The sequence below is a fragment of the Mytilus galloprovincialis genome, chromosome 11 (assembly GCF_965363235.1).
Source record: "Mytilus galloprovincialis chromosome 11, xbMytGall1.hap1.1, whole genome shotgun sequence".
Lineage (NCBI taxonomy): Eukaryota > Metazoa > Mollusca > Bivalvia > Mytilida > Mytilidae > Mytilus > Mytilus galloprovincialis.
The window spans coordinates 5,924,159-5,943,030 of NC_134848.1; the positions used below are offsets into that span (position 1 = coordinate 5,924,159).

Below are 18,872 nucleotides of genomic sequence, written 5' to 3' on the forward strand. Positions count from 1 at the left end.
TCAAAAATCATAAACGATTAAGCAAATCTGGGGAAAAAACTAAAACCGAGGGAAACACATCAACTAAACAACGAAACAACAGAAACACTGAACTACAACAAAAACAAACGCCAACATACATAAAAGAAAGAGTTCCAATGTCCCCTAAATTACACTTATCTAATATTTCCAAGGGACATAACTCTATTAAAAAAGTTGATGGTCCATCATTTTAGAACTTGTCCGAGATATTACTGATATTAACCTATAGCATAAGTTTTATAAAATCCGGCAAGAATTGTACCAGTGAGAGCGTTCACAAGACTTGACAGATGGACGGATGCCTGGTATTGCCATGTCCCCTGCAACGTGTTCCTTAACCATAAAGTGAGCTCTACAATCCCTTCCCCTTTTTTCATTTTGGTTCTTGAATTAAGTCTAACATTTTAAAACAAATATTGAATACTTATTGACTGGACAGTAGTGGAATAATTGGTTTATTGTCCCCCAAGTGCAACTATTGTCCTGAGGCGTAGCCAAGGTCAATAGTTTTATCCAAGGAGACAATAAACTTACTATTCCACGAATATCAAGTCAGTCAGGGTTTTATTATACCGAAGGAGACAACAGACAATAAATGTTGGGGCTAAATCAATTATCATAACATAAAAGCAGAAACACAACCATACTGTTTCGCGTTGACTTCATATATATTCTGACTTCTATGGCTAAGTCCAGCACTGACTCCAACCCTATATACAATAGGTAAAACGCGAAGTCATAATTCCGGCAGTATTTCTCAACATCATCCAATTCCGTAGATGCATTTAAAATTATAATATAAAAAATATAATGACGGCTGCGGTCAAATAGTTTCACTGAGGTCCAATAGTTGGAAACTATTGACCGGTCCAATAGTTCAATGCCTGTAATTTGAAAAGTAGTGAAAATATTGTGTATCTATTTTGTATAGAAAATGAAAACTGAGGTATAATAAATCATAGAAAATAGCTGTAGAAATGACAAAAAAAATCCACAATCAGTAAATACATGTAATTACTAAATTGATTGATTAGTAATTACAGGTATTTACTGAATTGTTTAGTAATTACGTGTAATTCCTAATTTTACCTATTTACTGTAACATATATAAATAAGACATTGCATCATTGAAAGTCACATGGTAATTAACTGTTTACCTCTTAACCAATACTTTTGTATAATAATAGGCAAAACTATTTTAGCACTGACTTTTTATATTTCTGTTATAAACCTAGGATATACATATTTCCTCTATTGAATAACTTATTTACATAATACCTTATAGTGTTTTTTTTATTTACTCACACCCTTCATATAGTATTACCTGTAACAATTTCTACTGCTTTAAGTGTATTGGGATCAACGTCCTTTAAAACCTCCTTTAAACACCTTGCTCCTTTACCAATATTTACAAAAGCTTGCTCAAGTATCCGTATTGTAGGTTTCACTGTTCTATCTTTCCTCCATGTAAATAACACTTCCTTATTCTGTGCTGTCAAATCACGATCCCATTTCTCTTTAATTCTCTCTATCTCTTCTACAGAAAGTCCCAGTTCTATTCCTAGTTGAAGAACTATCTTGCCAACCAGCGGTGCTAATCTATCTAAAATTTCGTCTGAGGGAATACAGTCTAGAATATCGTCAAGAATACCTATATAGAAGAAGAAATAGAATATATCTATCAAAACTAATAAAACACTTACATTTCAAAGGTATTTTGAAAACTTTTTAAAACATTGGAATATTTGTTATCCTCAAAAGATAAATGTGTATGAGAACTGAGGGTTAAACTTTGCATTTATTTTCAACCTGGTACTAACAATCAAATATGGTATTGTATTTAGCATTTGAATGTAATGCATGCTCTCTGGAAATAAAGACCATAGTTGAAACTGAAAGCGGACCTTTTTATTCCTTCATCACTATTCAAGGGCATGTTTGTCTATATTCCCTTTTGTATTCTCATTCCGTATATTTGACTGCCAACTTTTCATTATTTATCATCCAAATTCTCTAGATGGTCTCATAGATAATTATTGAAAGATAATTTACGGCATTTAAAGAGCATCACAGATCGATGGTTATAAGTGTTATTTCATTCACTTGCTGGTTAAAATTGGAAATGAAATTTAAACAATTAACTCGCACAATCATCCAACATATACATTTCAGGATACTAGTATTAGGGAAAAGAATCAAATCACCAAAACTTTTACCAAGAAATCCTGAAAATAGGATTTATTTGTAAGATCTGTGATATTGACTTCACCAGGAAAACTCATCTTTTATCTTATAAGCATGCACATGAGATCAGGGTCAGACGAATCAAGCCAAAGTGACATTTGTATTGTTGCAATAATCTTATACACTAGATATAGTTGATGTATGTCTAATAGTATCTTAAAAAATGCCCAATCATAAAAAATAGCATTGCCAATTTAAATGAACAATGAAAACGAGGTTATGTTCAGGCAGACATGTAGACGCTACATTCCTTCCACTCAACAAATGTAGTTGACTTGTTGCTTATAGTAAGTATAGTATTAGAGATACGAACTTGACCATGTTAATATAACCTTGATCATTGATTCATGAATAAAGGTCAAGGTCAGGTGAATCTTGTCCGATTGACAAATAGACATTCAAAGGAACCAGCTATATATCATATTACCCATCATAAGAGAGAAATTCACATTGCTGAAAAATGCAAGTTTTGTTTTTCAGAGATCCGTTGAACCCTGAAAATGAGGCCAAACAGAATGGACATATATATAATATAAACTTCATAACGTAAGGAATCTGCATACAAGGTATAATTAAAGCATCCAAGTCTTCTACCTTCTGAAATCTAAAGCTTCATAAAATAGTTTAACGCCACCAGATTGTCTCACATTTTGCAACTTTTGCCATAAGCGAGATAAAAATGACAAAAGACAAACAACAGAATGCAGAACACAAAAGAAAAACAACAGTATGCAGAACACAAAAGAAAAACAACAGTATGCAGAACACAAAAGACAAACAACAGAATGCAGAACACAAAAGACAAACAACAGAATGCAGAACACAAAAGAAAAACAACAGTATGCAGAACACAAAAGACAAACAACAGAATGCAGAACACAAAAGACAAACAACAGAATGCAGAACACAAAAGACAAACAACAGAATGCAGAACACAAAAGACAAACAACAGAATGCAGAACACAAAAGACAAACAACAGTATGCAGAACACAAAAGAAAAACAACAGAATGCAGAACACAAAAGAAAAACAACAGTATGCAGAACACAAAAGACAAACAACAGAATGCAGAACACAAAAGAAAAACAACAGTATGCAGAACACAAAAGACAAACAACAGAATGCAGAACACAAAAGAAAAACAACAGTATGCAGAACACAAAAGACAAACAACAGAATGCAGAACACAAAAGACAAACAACAGTATGCAGAACACAAAAGAAAAACAACAGAATGCAGAACACAAAAGACAAACAACAGTATGCAGAACACAAAAGAAAAACAACAGAATGCAGAACACAAAAGACAAACAACAGTATGCAGAACACAAAAGAAAAACAACAGAATGCAGAACACAAAAGACAAACAACAGAATGCAGAACACAAAAGACAAACAACAGAATGCAGAACACAAAAGAAAAACAACAGAATGCAGAACACAAAAGACAAACAACAGAATGCAGAACACAAAAGACAAACAACAGTATGCAGAACACAAAAGAAAAACAACAGAATGCAGAACACAAAAGACAAACAACAGTATGCAGAACACAAAAGAAAAACAACAGAATGCAGAACACAAAAGACAAACAACAGAATGCAGAACACAAAAGACAAACAACAGAATGCAGAACACAAAAGAAAAACAACAGTATGCAGAACACAAAAGAAAAACAACAGTATGCAGAACACAAAAGACAAACAACAGAATGCAGAACACAAAAGACAAACAACAGAATGCAGAACACAAAAGAAAAACAACAGAATGCAGAACACAAAAGACAAACAACAGTATGCAGAACACAAAAGAAAAACAACAGTATGCAAAACGAAATGTAGAAAAATAGATTGTATGATTCATTGAATTCACAATTCCAAAGTTTATATGTTTGTGTTAAATTTTTTTTTTATAAGCTTTTGATTTCAAATATTTTGGCCACGAGCATCACTGAAGAGACATGCATTGTTGGAATGCGCATCTGGTGCAAGAAAATTGGTACCGTTAATTTTATTATAGTTTTTTCTATCTACCATTATTTAATAAGGCTTTTAGACAAAACAAATCAGTGTAACCCTAAGAACAACATTTATGCTGCAAACTCTAAAGAATATTCACTCTAAGTTTTGTTGAAACTGGTTCAATAGTTTCTGACGAGGTGAAGATCTTGATAAAAGTAGACGACTGACAAAGTATTTAGTCAATAAACTATTGACACAGATAAAGTAGACGACAGACAAAGTACTTAGTCAATGAACTATTGACACAGATAAAGTAGACGACAGACAAAGTAGTTAGTCAATGAACTATTGACACAGATAAAGTAGACGACTGACAAAAGTGTCAATGAACTAAAAACACAAAAGTGTTTGCGGTTGATCTAAAAGTTTATGTTCACGTTGTTTGGTTTCGACTGTAAAAGAAGATTCTGAAGAAGAGGTAAAACTAGAGGCTCTGAAGAGCCTGAGTCGCTCACCTTGGTCTATGTGAATATTGAACAAAAGAAGCAGATGGATTAATAACAAAATTGTGTTTTGGTGATGGTGATGTGTTTGTACATCTTACTTTACTGAACAGTCTTGCTGCTTACAATTATCTCTATCTATAATGAACTTGGCCCACTAGTTTCAGTTAAAAATGTTAGTTAAAATTTACAAATTTTATGAAAATTGTTAAAAAATGACTATAAAGGACAATAACTCCTTAGGGGTCAATTGACCATTTCCGTCATGTTGACTTATTTGTAAATTTTACTTTGCTTCTCATTATTGATGTTTACAGTTTATCTCTATCTATAATAATATTCAAGATAATAACCAAAAACAGCAAAATTTCGTTAAAATTACCAATTCAGGGAGAGCAATCCAACAACGGGTTGTCAGATTCATCTGAAAATTTTCCGGCAGATAGATCTTGACCTGATAAACAATTTTACCCCATGTCAGATTTTATCTAAAGGCTGCGGCTTCAGAGTTATAAGCCAAAATCTACATTTCACACCTATGTTCTATTTTTAGCCATGGCGGCAATCTTGGTTGGTTGGCCGGTCACCGGACACAATTTTTAAACTAGATACCCTAATGATGATTGTGGCCAAGTTTAGTTTAATTTGGCCCAGTAGTTTCAGAGGAGAAGATTTTTGTAAAAGATAACTAGGATTTACGAAAAATGGTTAAAAATTGACTATAAAGGGCAATAACTCCTAAAGGGATCAACAGACCATTTTGGTCTTGTTGACTTATTTGTAGATCTTACTTTGCTTAACATTTTTGCTGTTTACAGTTTATCTCTATCTATAATAATATTCAAGATAATAACCAAAAAAAGCAAAATTTCCTTAAAATTACCATTTCAGGGGCAGGAACCTATCAAGTGGTTGTCCAATTCATCTCAAAATTTCAGGGCAGATAGGTCTTGACCTGATTAACAATTTTACCCCATGTCAGATTTGCTCTAAATGCTTTGGTTTTTGAGTGATAAGCAAAAAACTGCATTTTACCCCTATGTTCTATTTTTAGCCATGGCGGCCATCTTGGCTGGTTGGCCGGGTCACCGGACACAATATTTAAACTAGATAATAATGATTTTGGTCATGTTTAGTTAAATTTGATCCAGCAGTTTCAGAGGAGAAGATTTTTGTAAAAGTTAACGACGACGAACGACAAAGGAAGCCAAGTGATGAGAAAAGCTCACTTGGCCCTTCGGGCCAGGTGAGCTAAAAAGGAGGGGACTACAAAAGAAAGGTATTTAATTATTGCACTTAGTGCCCTTCTCAAAGTTGGAATATACTAATTGGAATAAATTCAGGGAGGCAGTCATAACTTTTCAATTGTAAACCAAATCATGTATGTAGGATAAACATCTGTAAAGAAAGTGATTAAATTTTGAAAGAATGCTATAATACTGCTTTGTTATTACACAAACAGCAAAACATATCCAAAGGGATTGATTATAATTTGGAGGTATGTGCTTACTGCCTTGTAATCGTACAAGATACATCAAAATATGATAAATGTCCTTTACCAAGTCAGGAATATGGGAGTTCTGATCTAATAGTTCGTTTCTGTGTATGTTGTTTTGTTGTTTTCCAGTTATAGTTGATGTGTTTCCCTCGGTTTTAGTTTGTAACCCGGATTTGTTTTCTCTCAATCAATTTATGACTTTTGAACAGCGTTATACTACTGTTGCCTTTATTTTTAAAGATAATAACATTATGATTACTGGTCAATCCCATGAAATGTAAAAAATCCAAGTTGCACAGTTATGTAAAAAAAAAATCAAGATGACAAATTGTTAAATAATCTACCCTTAATCAGATATTGTACCAAGGTAAGCATAACATTTATGATTTATTTGATACGGAGGCCGTACTTTAACCTATAATGGTTTACTTTTTAAATTGTTATTTGTATGGAGAGTTGTCTCATTGGCACTCACACCACATCTTCCTATATCTATTAAGACACAGGCCTTTTTTATTATGTCATATAAAGGCCTTTAGATATCAAAATACTTACCAGATTTCACTTGTTTTCTCCGACGTACCTGAAAATATAATAATTGTTATTATCAATTCATTTCAAAGATGTGAGTTAAACCTATCATTGATCCATGTTATCTGAAAACAAGCTCATACAGTTATTACAGAAGTAAATGGCTCAGACCAGATTCAAAAGAAATGTTCAAAGTATTCATTGTTAAGGGCATTAGCTATGATCAATACCCACATTCAATACTTTAAACTAATTGCTAATTGAATGGTTACACATGTATTAGACGTGTTCAGCTTAAAAAAGAAAAAAAAAGTGGAGAATGTGTCCCCATGGACACAGATGATGCCCCAGCTTGCATACAACATTATAAAGGGACATAACTAAAGAACAAAAAGTGATGCTACCCAAATGTGTACTTTATCTGAGTTTTATGATAATACGTATTGTGTAAAGGTTTCATAATGTTTGGTTGGAGCAAACTTAAGTTAAAAAGCATTGTGTATAAGTTTCAAAACATTTGGTTGAGGCAAACTTTAGTTAGAGAATGGAAACTTAAAATTTGTCATTTTTCCATTGATAAAGGGGCATAACTCTAGAACGGTTAGAGCGACGCTATCAAAGTAAACTTGATCTGTATTTTGTGGTAATAAGCATTGTGTATAAGTTTCATGATATTTGGTTGCGACAAGCTTAAGTTAAATAACAGAAACTAAAAATTTTGCATTTTTTCATTTATAAAGGGGCATAACTCTAGAATGATTAAAGTGACGCCACTAAAATTCAACCTTGATCTGGTTTGTGGTAATAAGCATTGTGTATAAGTTTCATAACATTTGGTTGAGGCAAACTCAAGTAAGAGAACAGAAACCAATTTTGGGACGTACGGACATACGTACAGACGGACAAGGGTAAAAATTAATGCCCCCTAAAAATTGTAAACATTGGAAATGAAACAAGGGTGAACCATTTGGATTGGATCCATAACAAAACATTGTTATACCGTTAATATTTTATAACATTTTTTTTTAAACCTATAATTTGAAATTAAGCAGACCTACAAAAATCCAATTGCACATGGTCAATATCTATTTATATTAATACATAGATATGAAAAGATGTGGTATGAGGGCCAAAGAGACAACTCTCCATCCAAATTTGTAAAAGTAAACCATTATAGGTTAAACTACGGCCTTCAAAGAGGAGCTTTGGCTGACACCCAACAGCAAGCTATAAAGGGCCCCAAAAATGACTAGTGTAAAACCAATCTTATAGGAAAACCAATGGTCTAATCTATATAAAAACGAGAACTGAGAAACAATAATGAACCAAATCAACAAACGACAACCACTGAACATCAGGTTTCTAACTTCGGACAGGTGTAATTAAATGCAGCGGGTTTAAACATTTTAATAGGCACCAACCTTCACCCTAACCTGAAACAATAGTGTAACATCACAACATTGACACACTATAAAATATCAGTTGAAATGGCTTAACCCAATCAAAAGACATCATTAACATAAACAAGTGAACATACACTGACCGAATATAATCTTTGACACAATGAAATTACACAAAATTAATGTTAGATGTAAAACTATATCAGAAAGACAACAATAACCTTGGACAAAATGCTACCAAATTAAATAACGTATACAGGTAAATAAAAACAATTTTTTGTTGTAAGGTAAACATGGAGTGACGAAAATATTTTTACAAAATAAATAATTGTATTGTTCATACATTCGTATGTTTATATCTGGTTATATGACCGTCAGCAGTCTTAAGAGGTCATCTCAATAGTTAATTAGACTAGAATATACATGAAAAGCTAATACATATTGTCAAGTCTATGCATTGTTAATTGTTTATTATAAAGAATTTGAGTCAAACTGGTGAACATAAATTTGACAGCTAATGTCCATTTAAAAACTTAACCATCTCATCCTTTCCAAGCATAGTACAACACGCTGAAATGTCTCGCCTGCTTTACTTATCTTGATTGCATTTATGTTGACCATTTTGTGAGTCTGTAATTTGAAAGTTTTCCTCAAAGATTGATATCATATAAGCTTAACCTTATCAAAGATCAATGTAGAAAAGTACCATACTCAAAGACAAATTAAATAAACAGCTCGTTTTCTTGTGTGTGAAGTATTATGTAATAATAATAATCGTTTCTGAGATATGGGGCGACATGTGAAAACCCCCCTTTTTTTACAAAACTCATTCACTCTAAAATAAAATTTTGAATCATCACCAGAATGTATAAAGATCTTTAGATTAATATAACTAAGAAGTGTGTAAAGTGTTAAGCAATAATCATTAATGGTTTTTGAGATACTGTGCGACATGGATAAACCTCCTATTTTTAACCAAAAAGTATACTGATCGTTTGACCATCATAAGACACAACTATGTTAAGTTTCATGAAATTTGGATATGTGGTTCTCAAGTTACAGTGCAACATGTGGAAGCCGGACAGACAGACGGACGCTGGACATTTTTTTTTATAAAATCTTGACGGGCGTATAAAAACGGGACGTTCATCAAAATTGACAAATTTAAACAATATCAATCAACTGAAAAAGTGAAAAACAGCGGCCACATTCATAACTCATGTACAGGCAATTTTTCCGAAGACGAATTTGTTATACCATGTATACCCGGTGTATAGCCAGTTAAGTTGATCAAAAGTAGGAAGTTAAATAGAAGTATTTTTGAAGCGTTGAACCAAATTAATGACTAGGAAACATAGAGTGCTTGCGTCGACAAACTTAATTTTTGTGTCAGATATGTAAGATGCCGTAAAAAAGAGTAAGCTAAAATATTTTATTTTCGACGCCTACGATCTTATCCATTTTCAATGAGATTTTGTCGAAAATCAAAACCATTGCTATTTGTGACGTCATGAACAGAGCGCAAGTACGTTAATTAAAATAAAAGTTATATTTTCGATATTGTCATTGTATAAGTTATGATTTATTTTTGTATTTGGCAATTAGTCCTGATTTTAAATTTTAGCAAGAAATAGGGGCCTTTTAAGGACCTTATCAATTTGCTCTTGATACAATATTTTGGCGTCTGTCCAAATTTAATAAAATTCCAAGAAGATTTTAAAAAGTCTAATGAAACTACAGACTCAACCCAAATGTTGACGCAGCCGACGCCAACACCGGAATCTATGATCGCTATGTTTCGCTTTTGGAGGATCGACAATAACCTGATCGCAGTATGAAATTATAGAGAATCATATCAAAACTCATAAGATCATAAGAAGCAAATAAAGTGAAAACTGAAGTAAAATTGAAAGATTCACAACTTCAAAACAAACTAGAATCTTTAACTTAATATGATATTGCATATATGTCTCTATTAAGTCTTGGTACTTTCCGATAATATTTTAGGTCAAGGTCAGATGAACACTTCAAAACAGACAAGTTCACAATAAAACCACACCAAATGCCAATTAAAGAAATATATGAAAAGATAAATACAATTGCATCAGTCCATTGCAGTAGTTACTTACCACACATAATTTATGTGTTGTTACTTCCATTTCTCTCAATCCGTTGTCCAATTCTGCGAAACTGATTTCATAATTCTCTTTCAAATGAATAAGTGTCAAAAATTTGACCATCTGTGTATTTGTTGGGTAATTCTCTACCATATCACTCCATACCATATCTTCCATTCCAAGATGGAGAGCCAATTCATGTAGCATATGTGCCTCACAATGATTAGACAGACGAAGCAACTCTGTGTTACTTGGGATCTGAGATAATGCATCTTTACTCAAACCTTAAATGAATTTAAAAACACATACATGTATGATTTGTAAAGAAAGTACGTTAATATACTGAGATAAGATGAGATAACTATTCAACATTGGAAGTTATTGGGTACACAATATTATCAACATATGCAGTAATCTAATTATAATTTCTTCGAACCTATGTTCACAAAATACACCTAAATGTATTATCTTAAATATAGCACATATTTTTATCTGTTGACAGCAATCGTAGACAATTTACTCATAAGACATATAGGATATATTTTAGTAATTTACAGCAATCAATCTTAACCAAAATTGCAAATCATATATTTTAAATTGAAAGTTTCTAATACATATATCTTTTTGTAATTGTATAAGCACAGATGGTTAAAATCCATTACTTGTCCAAAGAAGTTTCAATCTGTAATATGTGAAATATCATTGTATTGTTTGAATCGGCACAAAATTAAAGCACATTAGTAGCATGGTTTATGTCATGAGATTGGAATTAAATTGGATATTTTAATAAGTTAAATGTTAACTCTGGTCAATAAAATGGAAGTGCAGAGAGATTAATGATACATTTACCTTGACACTTAGCATCACACTGCTTTTGTTCCTGTAAAATAGAAAATAACTCTACAATTCCAGTATTTGTATAATTCCATGTAAAGAACCTACTTGCTTGTCGGTCCACAAAAAACATTTCATTTTGTAAAATGTGTGAAACTAATGACAAAAGCACACATAGTAAACAAAGACAATATTGACAAATGCTGATAGTTACTACAAGTCATGTAAATATTATAAATGTTAATCCACTCCTCTACCTTACAAAAAAAAAACAAGGTTTAAACAAAGAAGTGTCATAGAAAAGTAATCATCCTTTGTCCCTCTGTCTGATACATTCGTCTATTGCTCTTTACTATCATGCCAACATAAAAAGTTTGTACAGATATAAATTTGTCTCTGAATGTATAAACATTTTTATGTAACGACTTTAAGTGATTGATATGTAACATATATTTTACTCATTGTTGAAGATCTTACGGCGACCTAAAGGTTTCTGAATTTCACGTCATTTGGTTTATGGTGGGGAGTTGTCGCGTTGACAATCATATACCATATCTTTTTTTCTTACATAATGTTGAAAGATTGAATGTCTAACATATAATGCAAATAAAGTAACTATCTTATCCAGTAAGGTAACTTGGCCACATATGCGCAGGCTTAGAAATCCTTTCTTAATTTATCTCAATGATGTACCTATAAAAGTTTTACATACCTTTTTCTTGTTCCAAGTACGCCAGTTATTTTTAATGTTTTCTCCGTGTTTACAAAGACATTCCTCAGTCTCAGAGACCAACTTATTTTCTGAAGTGAAACAGTTTAATTTCGAGCAGGAATACTCGGTGAGGAAGGGTAACTTGTTGCTGGCTTTACAATGGATGGAGGACTGATAAAATTCGGAAATTCTTTCTAAAGTAACAAACAAGCAATCCCGGACACTGGTGGCTATATCAGGTATTATCAAACCCTTGGAGCGCTTGTGGACTAGGTACAGTAAGATCTTGTTGCCTTCTACACAGACAACAATATCATGCTCTTTATCAAATGATAACCCAACAAACCCAGAAAACATAAGTTTCCGTCCTTGGTATTCTTTTAATGTCCACATACTCAGACATGCACATATTAGACGGTTTGGTAAGGCTGGAGGTATGATGGTTCCTTTGAAAACAAAGGCCAAACTTAGAGTCCTCTCTGGTGTACATTCTTGTGTCAAGTAATCTGTATTATTTCTTTGTGTAAGCATACAGGGTACAAAGAAGTTTTCTATTGGTAGACGGCTTCCTGTTTTTGTATCATATCTCCGTTGTTCGGATACGATATCTAGATGTATCAGCATATCAAATATGTACTCTTTAAATGGTAAAATCTGACGGAATTCTTCTTGTTCCCAAATCTGGTAGAGGTCTACTTTTTGTATCATTCCATTTTCAGACATCTTTTTGAAGGTTTTCCTTGTTTTATCTTCTTTGGGCCAAAATGCAACATCTATAAAAATGAAATAAAGAATATGTTATCAGACTTAATATATAGTTAATATTATGAGGTAATACCGGTCTATAAAAGCTACATGATCAAACAATGTGTATCGCTCACTTAGATCATCACTTCAAAAAACAATTTATCCTAAAAACAAAAAGTAAAATCACAAAAATACTAAAATGTATCCTAATAATTCGATTAAATGTCTTTTATATCAGAACACATTATTGTTTTTGTTTAGTCATATCAGGATTTGATGATCAAAGTTGAATCATTTCCCATTTGGAAGAAAATAATCTGAAACAAGGCTTGCATGTGCTGTGGGAAAACTGTTAGTTTTCAAATGTTTGCATGATTTCTACATGTTTACTGTAGAAGAAACACTAAGAATGATGTATGGCAGTCATCCATGATGACATCTTGTCAGTCAATTACTGTCGTTCATATTTTTATTTTCCAGCTTTTAGCACAAAAAGTTTACTCCTCAGTTACTATTTATTCTAAGTACATGAAGTAAACAAATATTTTGAATGTTTATTACCTTGATTACCTTGATTAAATACATTCCTTCTGGGTGGGTAATTTACTAGTTTTGAGGTAAGTTCCCAAGCTGTGATCCTTTTCGGTGGGTAGTTTATTAATTTTGAGGTAAGTTCCCAAGCTGTGATCCTTTTGGGTGGGTAATTTATTAGTTTTGAGGTAAGTTCCCAAGCTGTGATCCTTTTGGGTGGGTAATTTATTAGTTTTGAGGTAAGTTCCCAAGCTGTGATCGTATATATAAAGAAGACATTTATGTTAAACACACTGAATGTGATTTTTTTCCTTGACAAATACATGAAATATGATATTTATAAAATAGGGGCGAGATATACCAGAGGGACATTCAAACTCATAAACTGATGTAGCCATGGCTAAAAAAGAAAAAGACAAACAGACAAATTTGATATTATAAAATAGGAGCGAAATATACCAGAGGAACATTGAAACTCATAAACTGACATAGCCATGGCTTAAAAAGAAAAAGACAAACAGACAAATATGATATTATAAAATAGGAGCGAAATATACCAGAGGAACATTGAAACTCATAAACTGACATAGCCATGGCTTAAAAAGAAAAAGACAAACAGACAAATATGATATTATAAAATAGGGGCGAGATATACCAGAGGAACATTGAAACTCATAAACTGACATAGCCATGGCTTAAAAAGAAAAAGACAAACAGACAAATATGATATTATAAAATAGGAGCGAAATATACCAGAGGGACATTGAAACTCATAAACTGACATAGCCAAGGTTAAAAAATAAAAAGACAAACAGACAAATAAGTTATTATAAAATAGGGCGAAATATACCAGAGGGACATTTAAACTCAAAAACTGACATTGCCATGGCTAACAAAGAAAAACACAAACAGACAAATATCTATACTATTAAACGAGAAGACCTCATTTTGGGTGTCGCTTCTCTTCCTTCCACAATAAATCAATCATCATGCCTCTGTGTCCTATAGGTAACATGCATAGTCGCATTTGTCATCCATTCTTATGATTAATCAGATTGAGTTATTTTGGGAGAAAAACGACAAAACAGGAGTCTGGATATGATTCCGTCATCGGACTGACTTTTAGTCATAGATAAGACTTCCGGTTTTAAAGATGCACAAATACAACCAATCGTATGATAGATAACAAAAATGAAAAATAAATAAGCCAATCAGAGCGTTCTCCATATCATGGTGTTTAGATCGCAAGAACCACAACTATTATACCTCCTTATAGAGGACAATTATTTTTCGCGTTTATCTACATGTAAACTACGATTATACTACTTTAATATATAGAGACTCTCTGTATTCTGTCTACTGTCTTCTTTGAAATGTGTACTATTTAAGGGGTCATACCACTTGCATATATATTAAAATAAGTAAAACATGCTCAACTTCATCTAAAACTACCTCGACCAAAAACTTTAACCTGAAGCGGGACAGACACGGACGGACTAATGAACGAATGGATGTACAGACTAGAAAACATAATGCCCATAAATGGGGCATAGCAATTTATTGTTGAAAGGGAAAATAGTGATTTGGCAAAAATGAAAGTAAGGTAGAGATTAGAAGTAGGCAGGACCTTTTTCGGAGCGTCGGGATCGGGTGTTTTTAAGCTCGGGATTTGGGGATTGATCCTTACGGGATCCGGGAATATATTTTTCGATTTCGGGATTTCGGGATATGCATTTCTTTAAATTCTGCATCTCGGGATTTCATGGTTTTAAGCCCGGGATTTCGGGATCAGGACCCGTCCGACCACCCCTCAAATTAGCCTTAGTCATTTAAACATGATTCATATCCTACCATTGGCATGTTTTAAAATAAGGCTCTCAAAAGAAAAAGAAAACACTGATGGATTGTCCTAGAAGTATATTTTATTAGACTAATAATGGTCTATATAAAAGCAGTTACATTTATTTCATGTTTGAAACGGTGCAAATTGTTAATTTGATTTGACTTTTACAAAAAGAAGCATTGTAGCAAAGGAGAATAATTGTGGTCTGAGGCCAGACAAACAAAAATAATTGAATTTAACAGAAAGGAAACAAATATCGGACTTTGGAAAAAGGGAGAGGGCTTTTGATACCTTTAATGAAATTCTCCATACATAATATCTTTTACAAAAAATCATCCTACAACAGTCTACGAGCTGTATATGCCCGCGATTTCGCGGGTGTGTTCTAGTGATATTATAAAATAGGGGCGAAATATACCAGAGGGACATTTAAACTCAAAAACTGACATTGCCATGGCTAAAAAAGAAAAAGACAAACCGACAAATATGATATTATTAAAAAGGGGCAAATATACCAGAGGGACATTCATACTCATAAACTGACATTGCCATGGTTAAAATACATGAAATAGAAAAAGACAAACAGACAAATATGATATTATCAAATCATGAAAATAGGGACCAAATATAACAGAGGGACATTCATACTCATAAACTGACATTGCCATGGCTAACAAAGAAAAACACAAACAGACAAATATGATATTATAAAATAGGAGTGAAATATACCAGAGGCACATTCAAATTCATAAACTGACATCGCCATGGCTAAAAAATAAAAAGACAAACAGACAAATAAGTTATTATAAAATAGGGCGAAATATACCAGAGGGACATTTAAACTCAAAAACTGACATTGCCATGGCTAACAAAGAAAAACACAAACAGACAAATATGATATTATAAAATAGGGGCGAAATATACCAGAGGCACATTCAAACTCAAAAACTGACATTGCCATAGATACGACATAATCCGTTATCATCTGTGAAATGAATATTTCATAACAAGCAACCAACTCGTGATGGCTTCCGTAAAAAATACTTTCAACTTCACCAGTTGGAACTATTGGTTTAATTCAGCAGGAATTTCATTTAAATCTGTGTATAAAACTCGTTGTATCTTTTGACAAATATTTCAAAAATGGGACCAATGAATTATAGGTTTCATAACGAGTGAGAATTAGATATCGATTGATATCGCGTGGCCTATTTGTTGCGAGTTGTGTTGCTACGGCCGTTTGTCTTTGCAACGCGTACTGATCTGTATACTTTTTGAACTAATATGGTTTTATTTTATTCGCTCAAGGCTGATTTTATATATTTAAAAATGAGATGACTCAGTTTAATTCAAACGATATTGAATTATCACAAGCTGTAAAACGTATGGTAAAAAACAAATGTTTTTATGATTATTTTCGTGGTGAGAGTTGTTGCTACAGGCGTCATCTGTTTTACCGGAAGTAAACAATTAGTTGTCAACAAAAAAAGAAGTCCCGGCATGACCTCCTCCAGTGAATAATGACCTGATCAACGGCCAATGAAAATATTGGAAATTTACGAGATAAGCCAATCAAATTAACGTAATTTTGATATCACTTTTTCATATCACACTCCGTACGGTGTGATACGAAAAATATCTATTCACGCTGGAGTTAGATAACAGGCCCCAACCATCATGACCATAAGAGATTAATTTGTAACACTAGGCATCAATATGGGCACTTATACCATTTTGCAATTGTGTTTCATTTGTGGTCAAAATGCATTGATCCTGCAACAAAATTGAAAATAAAAACATGGAATGCGCTAAAGAGACAACTACCTGACCAAAATGCAGAAAACAGTCAAAGGACACCAACACATCGAAAAAATTTCGCAACCCTAGGGGTGCATCAGCTGGTCCCTAAACAATAATGTATGTTAGTTTAGTGAAACTGAATGTCACACTAACCACGTCTACATTCACCTTCTATAAAAAGCCTAGTATAAGAGTTTCAGTTTAAATATATAAAAACTACACATTGTATCAAAACATAATTGTTGGAAATCAACTCATAACGTGATAGAACTACTTGCATTCTCAAAGTTTTTTAGCATTGTTCAAATATATTTTATATTTTGAAACCATGTAGTTCTTTCTATATATATATTTAGTTATACGGATACCCTTATACTTAATAAATATCAGTTTCAGTTTAAATTGAAAAAAATATATTATATTTAAGTTTCATAAAATTTTGATGACAGGCATGATTCCACTATATAGTTTAGGGCCGCTTAGCAGCCCTTAAATCGGCCAGCGGCCCAAAAAACATGTACATGAAAATGAATTCCCAATTCAGGAAAATAAAATAAAAATCGATATTTCCGGAAAAGTTTCTGTCACCGATTAAGGCAACTATAATTTTCATAGTTTGTTGTCAAAACGTTTTAAAATCCGGATAAGAATGCTGTTTACGATCCCATTTTATTAACAATTCAATTCAATTCAAATATTTATTGTCATAAAACTACATATTTATAGTTGTTACATTAACAACGATTTTATTATGTCAAAATGTGGCAAACAATTTTATCAGCCGAATTCAATTGATAAAAATGTTATAGTATTCGATCTTGTAAAAGCAGATCGCCCGGCAGGTTGATAAAAATGGGAGTCAAAGCAGACCTCGGCAGAGAGAACATTCAAATTTTGAAATAACATTGATGGATAAAGTTTAATGGGCGCCGATCTAGTAAAAGCAGATCGCCAAGCAGAGCCGGTTATATAATATGAAGAAATTATTTCCTCAAAAGATAAAAGTTTGAGCGTTTTTTGAAAATAATGTTGATGATAGACTATTCATGAAATATGATGTCATCATTATGGAACTATTTCAAAAGTTTTGATGATGATTCAAATAATTTTAAAGAACACTGGTTCAATGCTTTAAATGTCTTATCAATTAAGTATATAAACATTTGTAATTGCTTTTCTGAATTCGACCATTGACCAGTTCAATTTGAAATCCATTTGAATCAAGGTAGAGATGACCTGCTTTTGAAAAAATACCCAATGAATGATTTTTTTTCAGTGGTTTATGTTAGCTGAAATACATGTTTTTGTAATAGGCCTAGGCATGCTAGGTAACTATAGCTAAGATTAGTGCATCATGTTCAATGATATTCATGTAATAACAGTAGCCCATCCAGAATTGTTCAAAATGTTACAACTTACATGAAAATCAGTGTACAGGTTAAACTTAATAATATACTTTTGCCGTTTTTACAGGAAAATAATGTAACTTCGTCTTAGATTTTATGCTTAAAAAATTTCCAATTTGATTTTCAAGGGACCCATTTGAAAACACCTGGAATCATTCCTGGATGAAGTAAACTTAATAGAACAGAAACGAAAAATTCTGCATTGTTTCCATTTGTAAAAAGCATAACACTAGAATGGTAAAAGGGAAGGCACCAAAATTCAAACTTGATTTTTGTTTAGTGGTAATAAGTATTTTGTACAGAATTCATAAAGTTTGGTTGAGGCAGGGACTTTCTATACTAACGGGACTAGTCACTTATAATGATATCTATACACATAATCAGACTGATCTGGGCCTTAGCTGATGTCACGTGACTTTATAGCAAATCATTTCACATTTACGAAGTATTTTACATAACTACAAATAAACTTTATATTCAAGTTTAACAAAAAATCGTTTTTATGAAATTTTATACATTTTGTCATTGCAAACTGCTTTTCATGTTTTTCAAAAGATTTCTCGTCTTTTAAATATTGATCTTTAAACTTTGAGGAATTTGTTCGTTGAATTTTCAGTGGCTGCCATCTTGTGTGATATGGTTACCATTTTACACAACTGGGGTGTTCTTCAAAACGATACGTCTCAGTTAAATAATTCATCATTCTTTCAAAATCTTATATTTTTT

At 32.6% G+C, this 18,872-nt stretch overlaps 1 protein-coding gene across 1 annotated transcript in view; it reads right to left on the reverse strand.

The window, feature by feature from the left end:
• Positions 1-18,872, reverse strand: part of LOC143051535 (uncharacterized) — a 342,484-nt gene that overhangs the window by 300,274 nt on the left and 23,338 nt on the right. The window contains exons 7-11 of the mRNA XM_076224427.1: positions 11,820-12,592; positions 11,123-11,153; positions 10,286-10,557; positions 6,781-6,808; positions 1,346-1,672 (exon numbers count right to left, since the gene is read on the reverse strand). Of these exons, the coding sequence (XP_076080542.1) occupies positions 1,346-1,672; positions 6,781-6,808; positions 10,286-10,557; positions 11,123-11,153; positions 11,820-12,592 (1,431 nt within the window). The remainder of the gene's footprint in view (positions 1-1,345; positions 1,673-6,780; positions 6,809-10,285; positions 10,558-11,122; positions 11,154-11,819; positions 12,593-18,872) is intronic.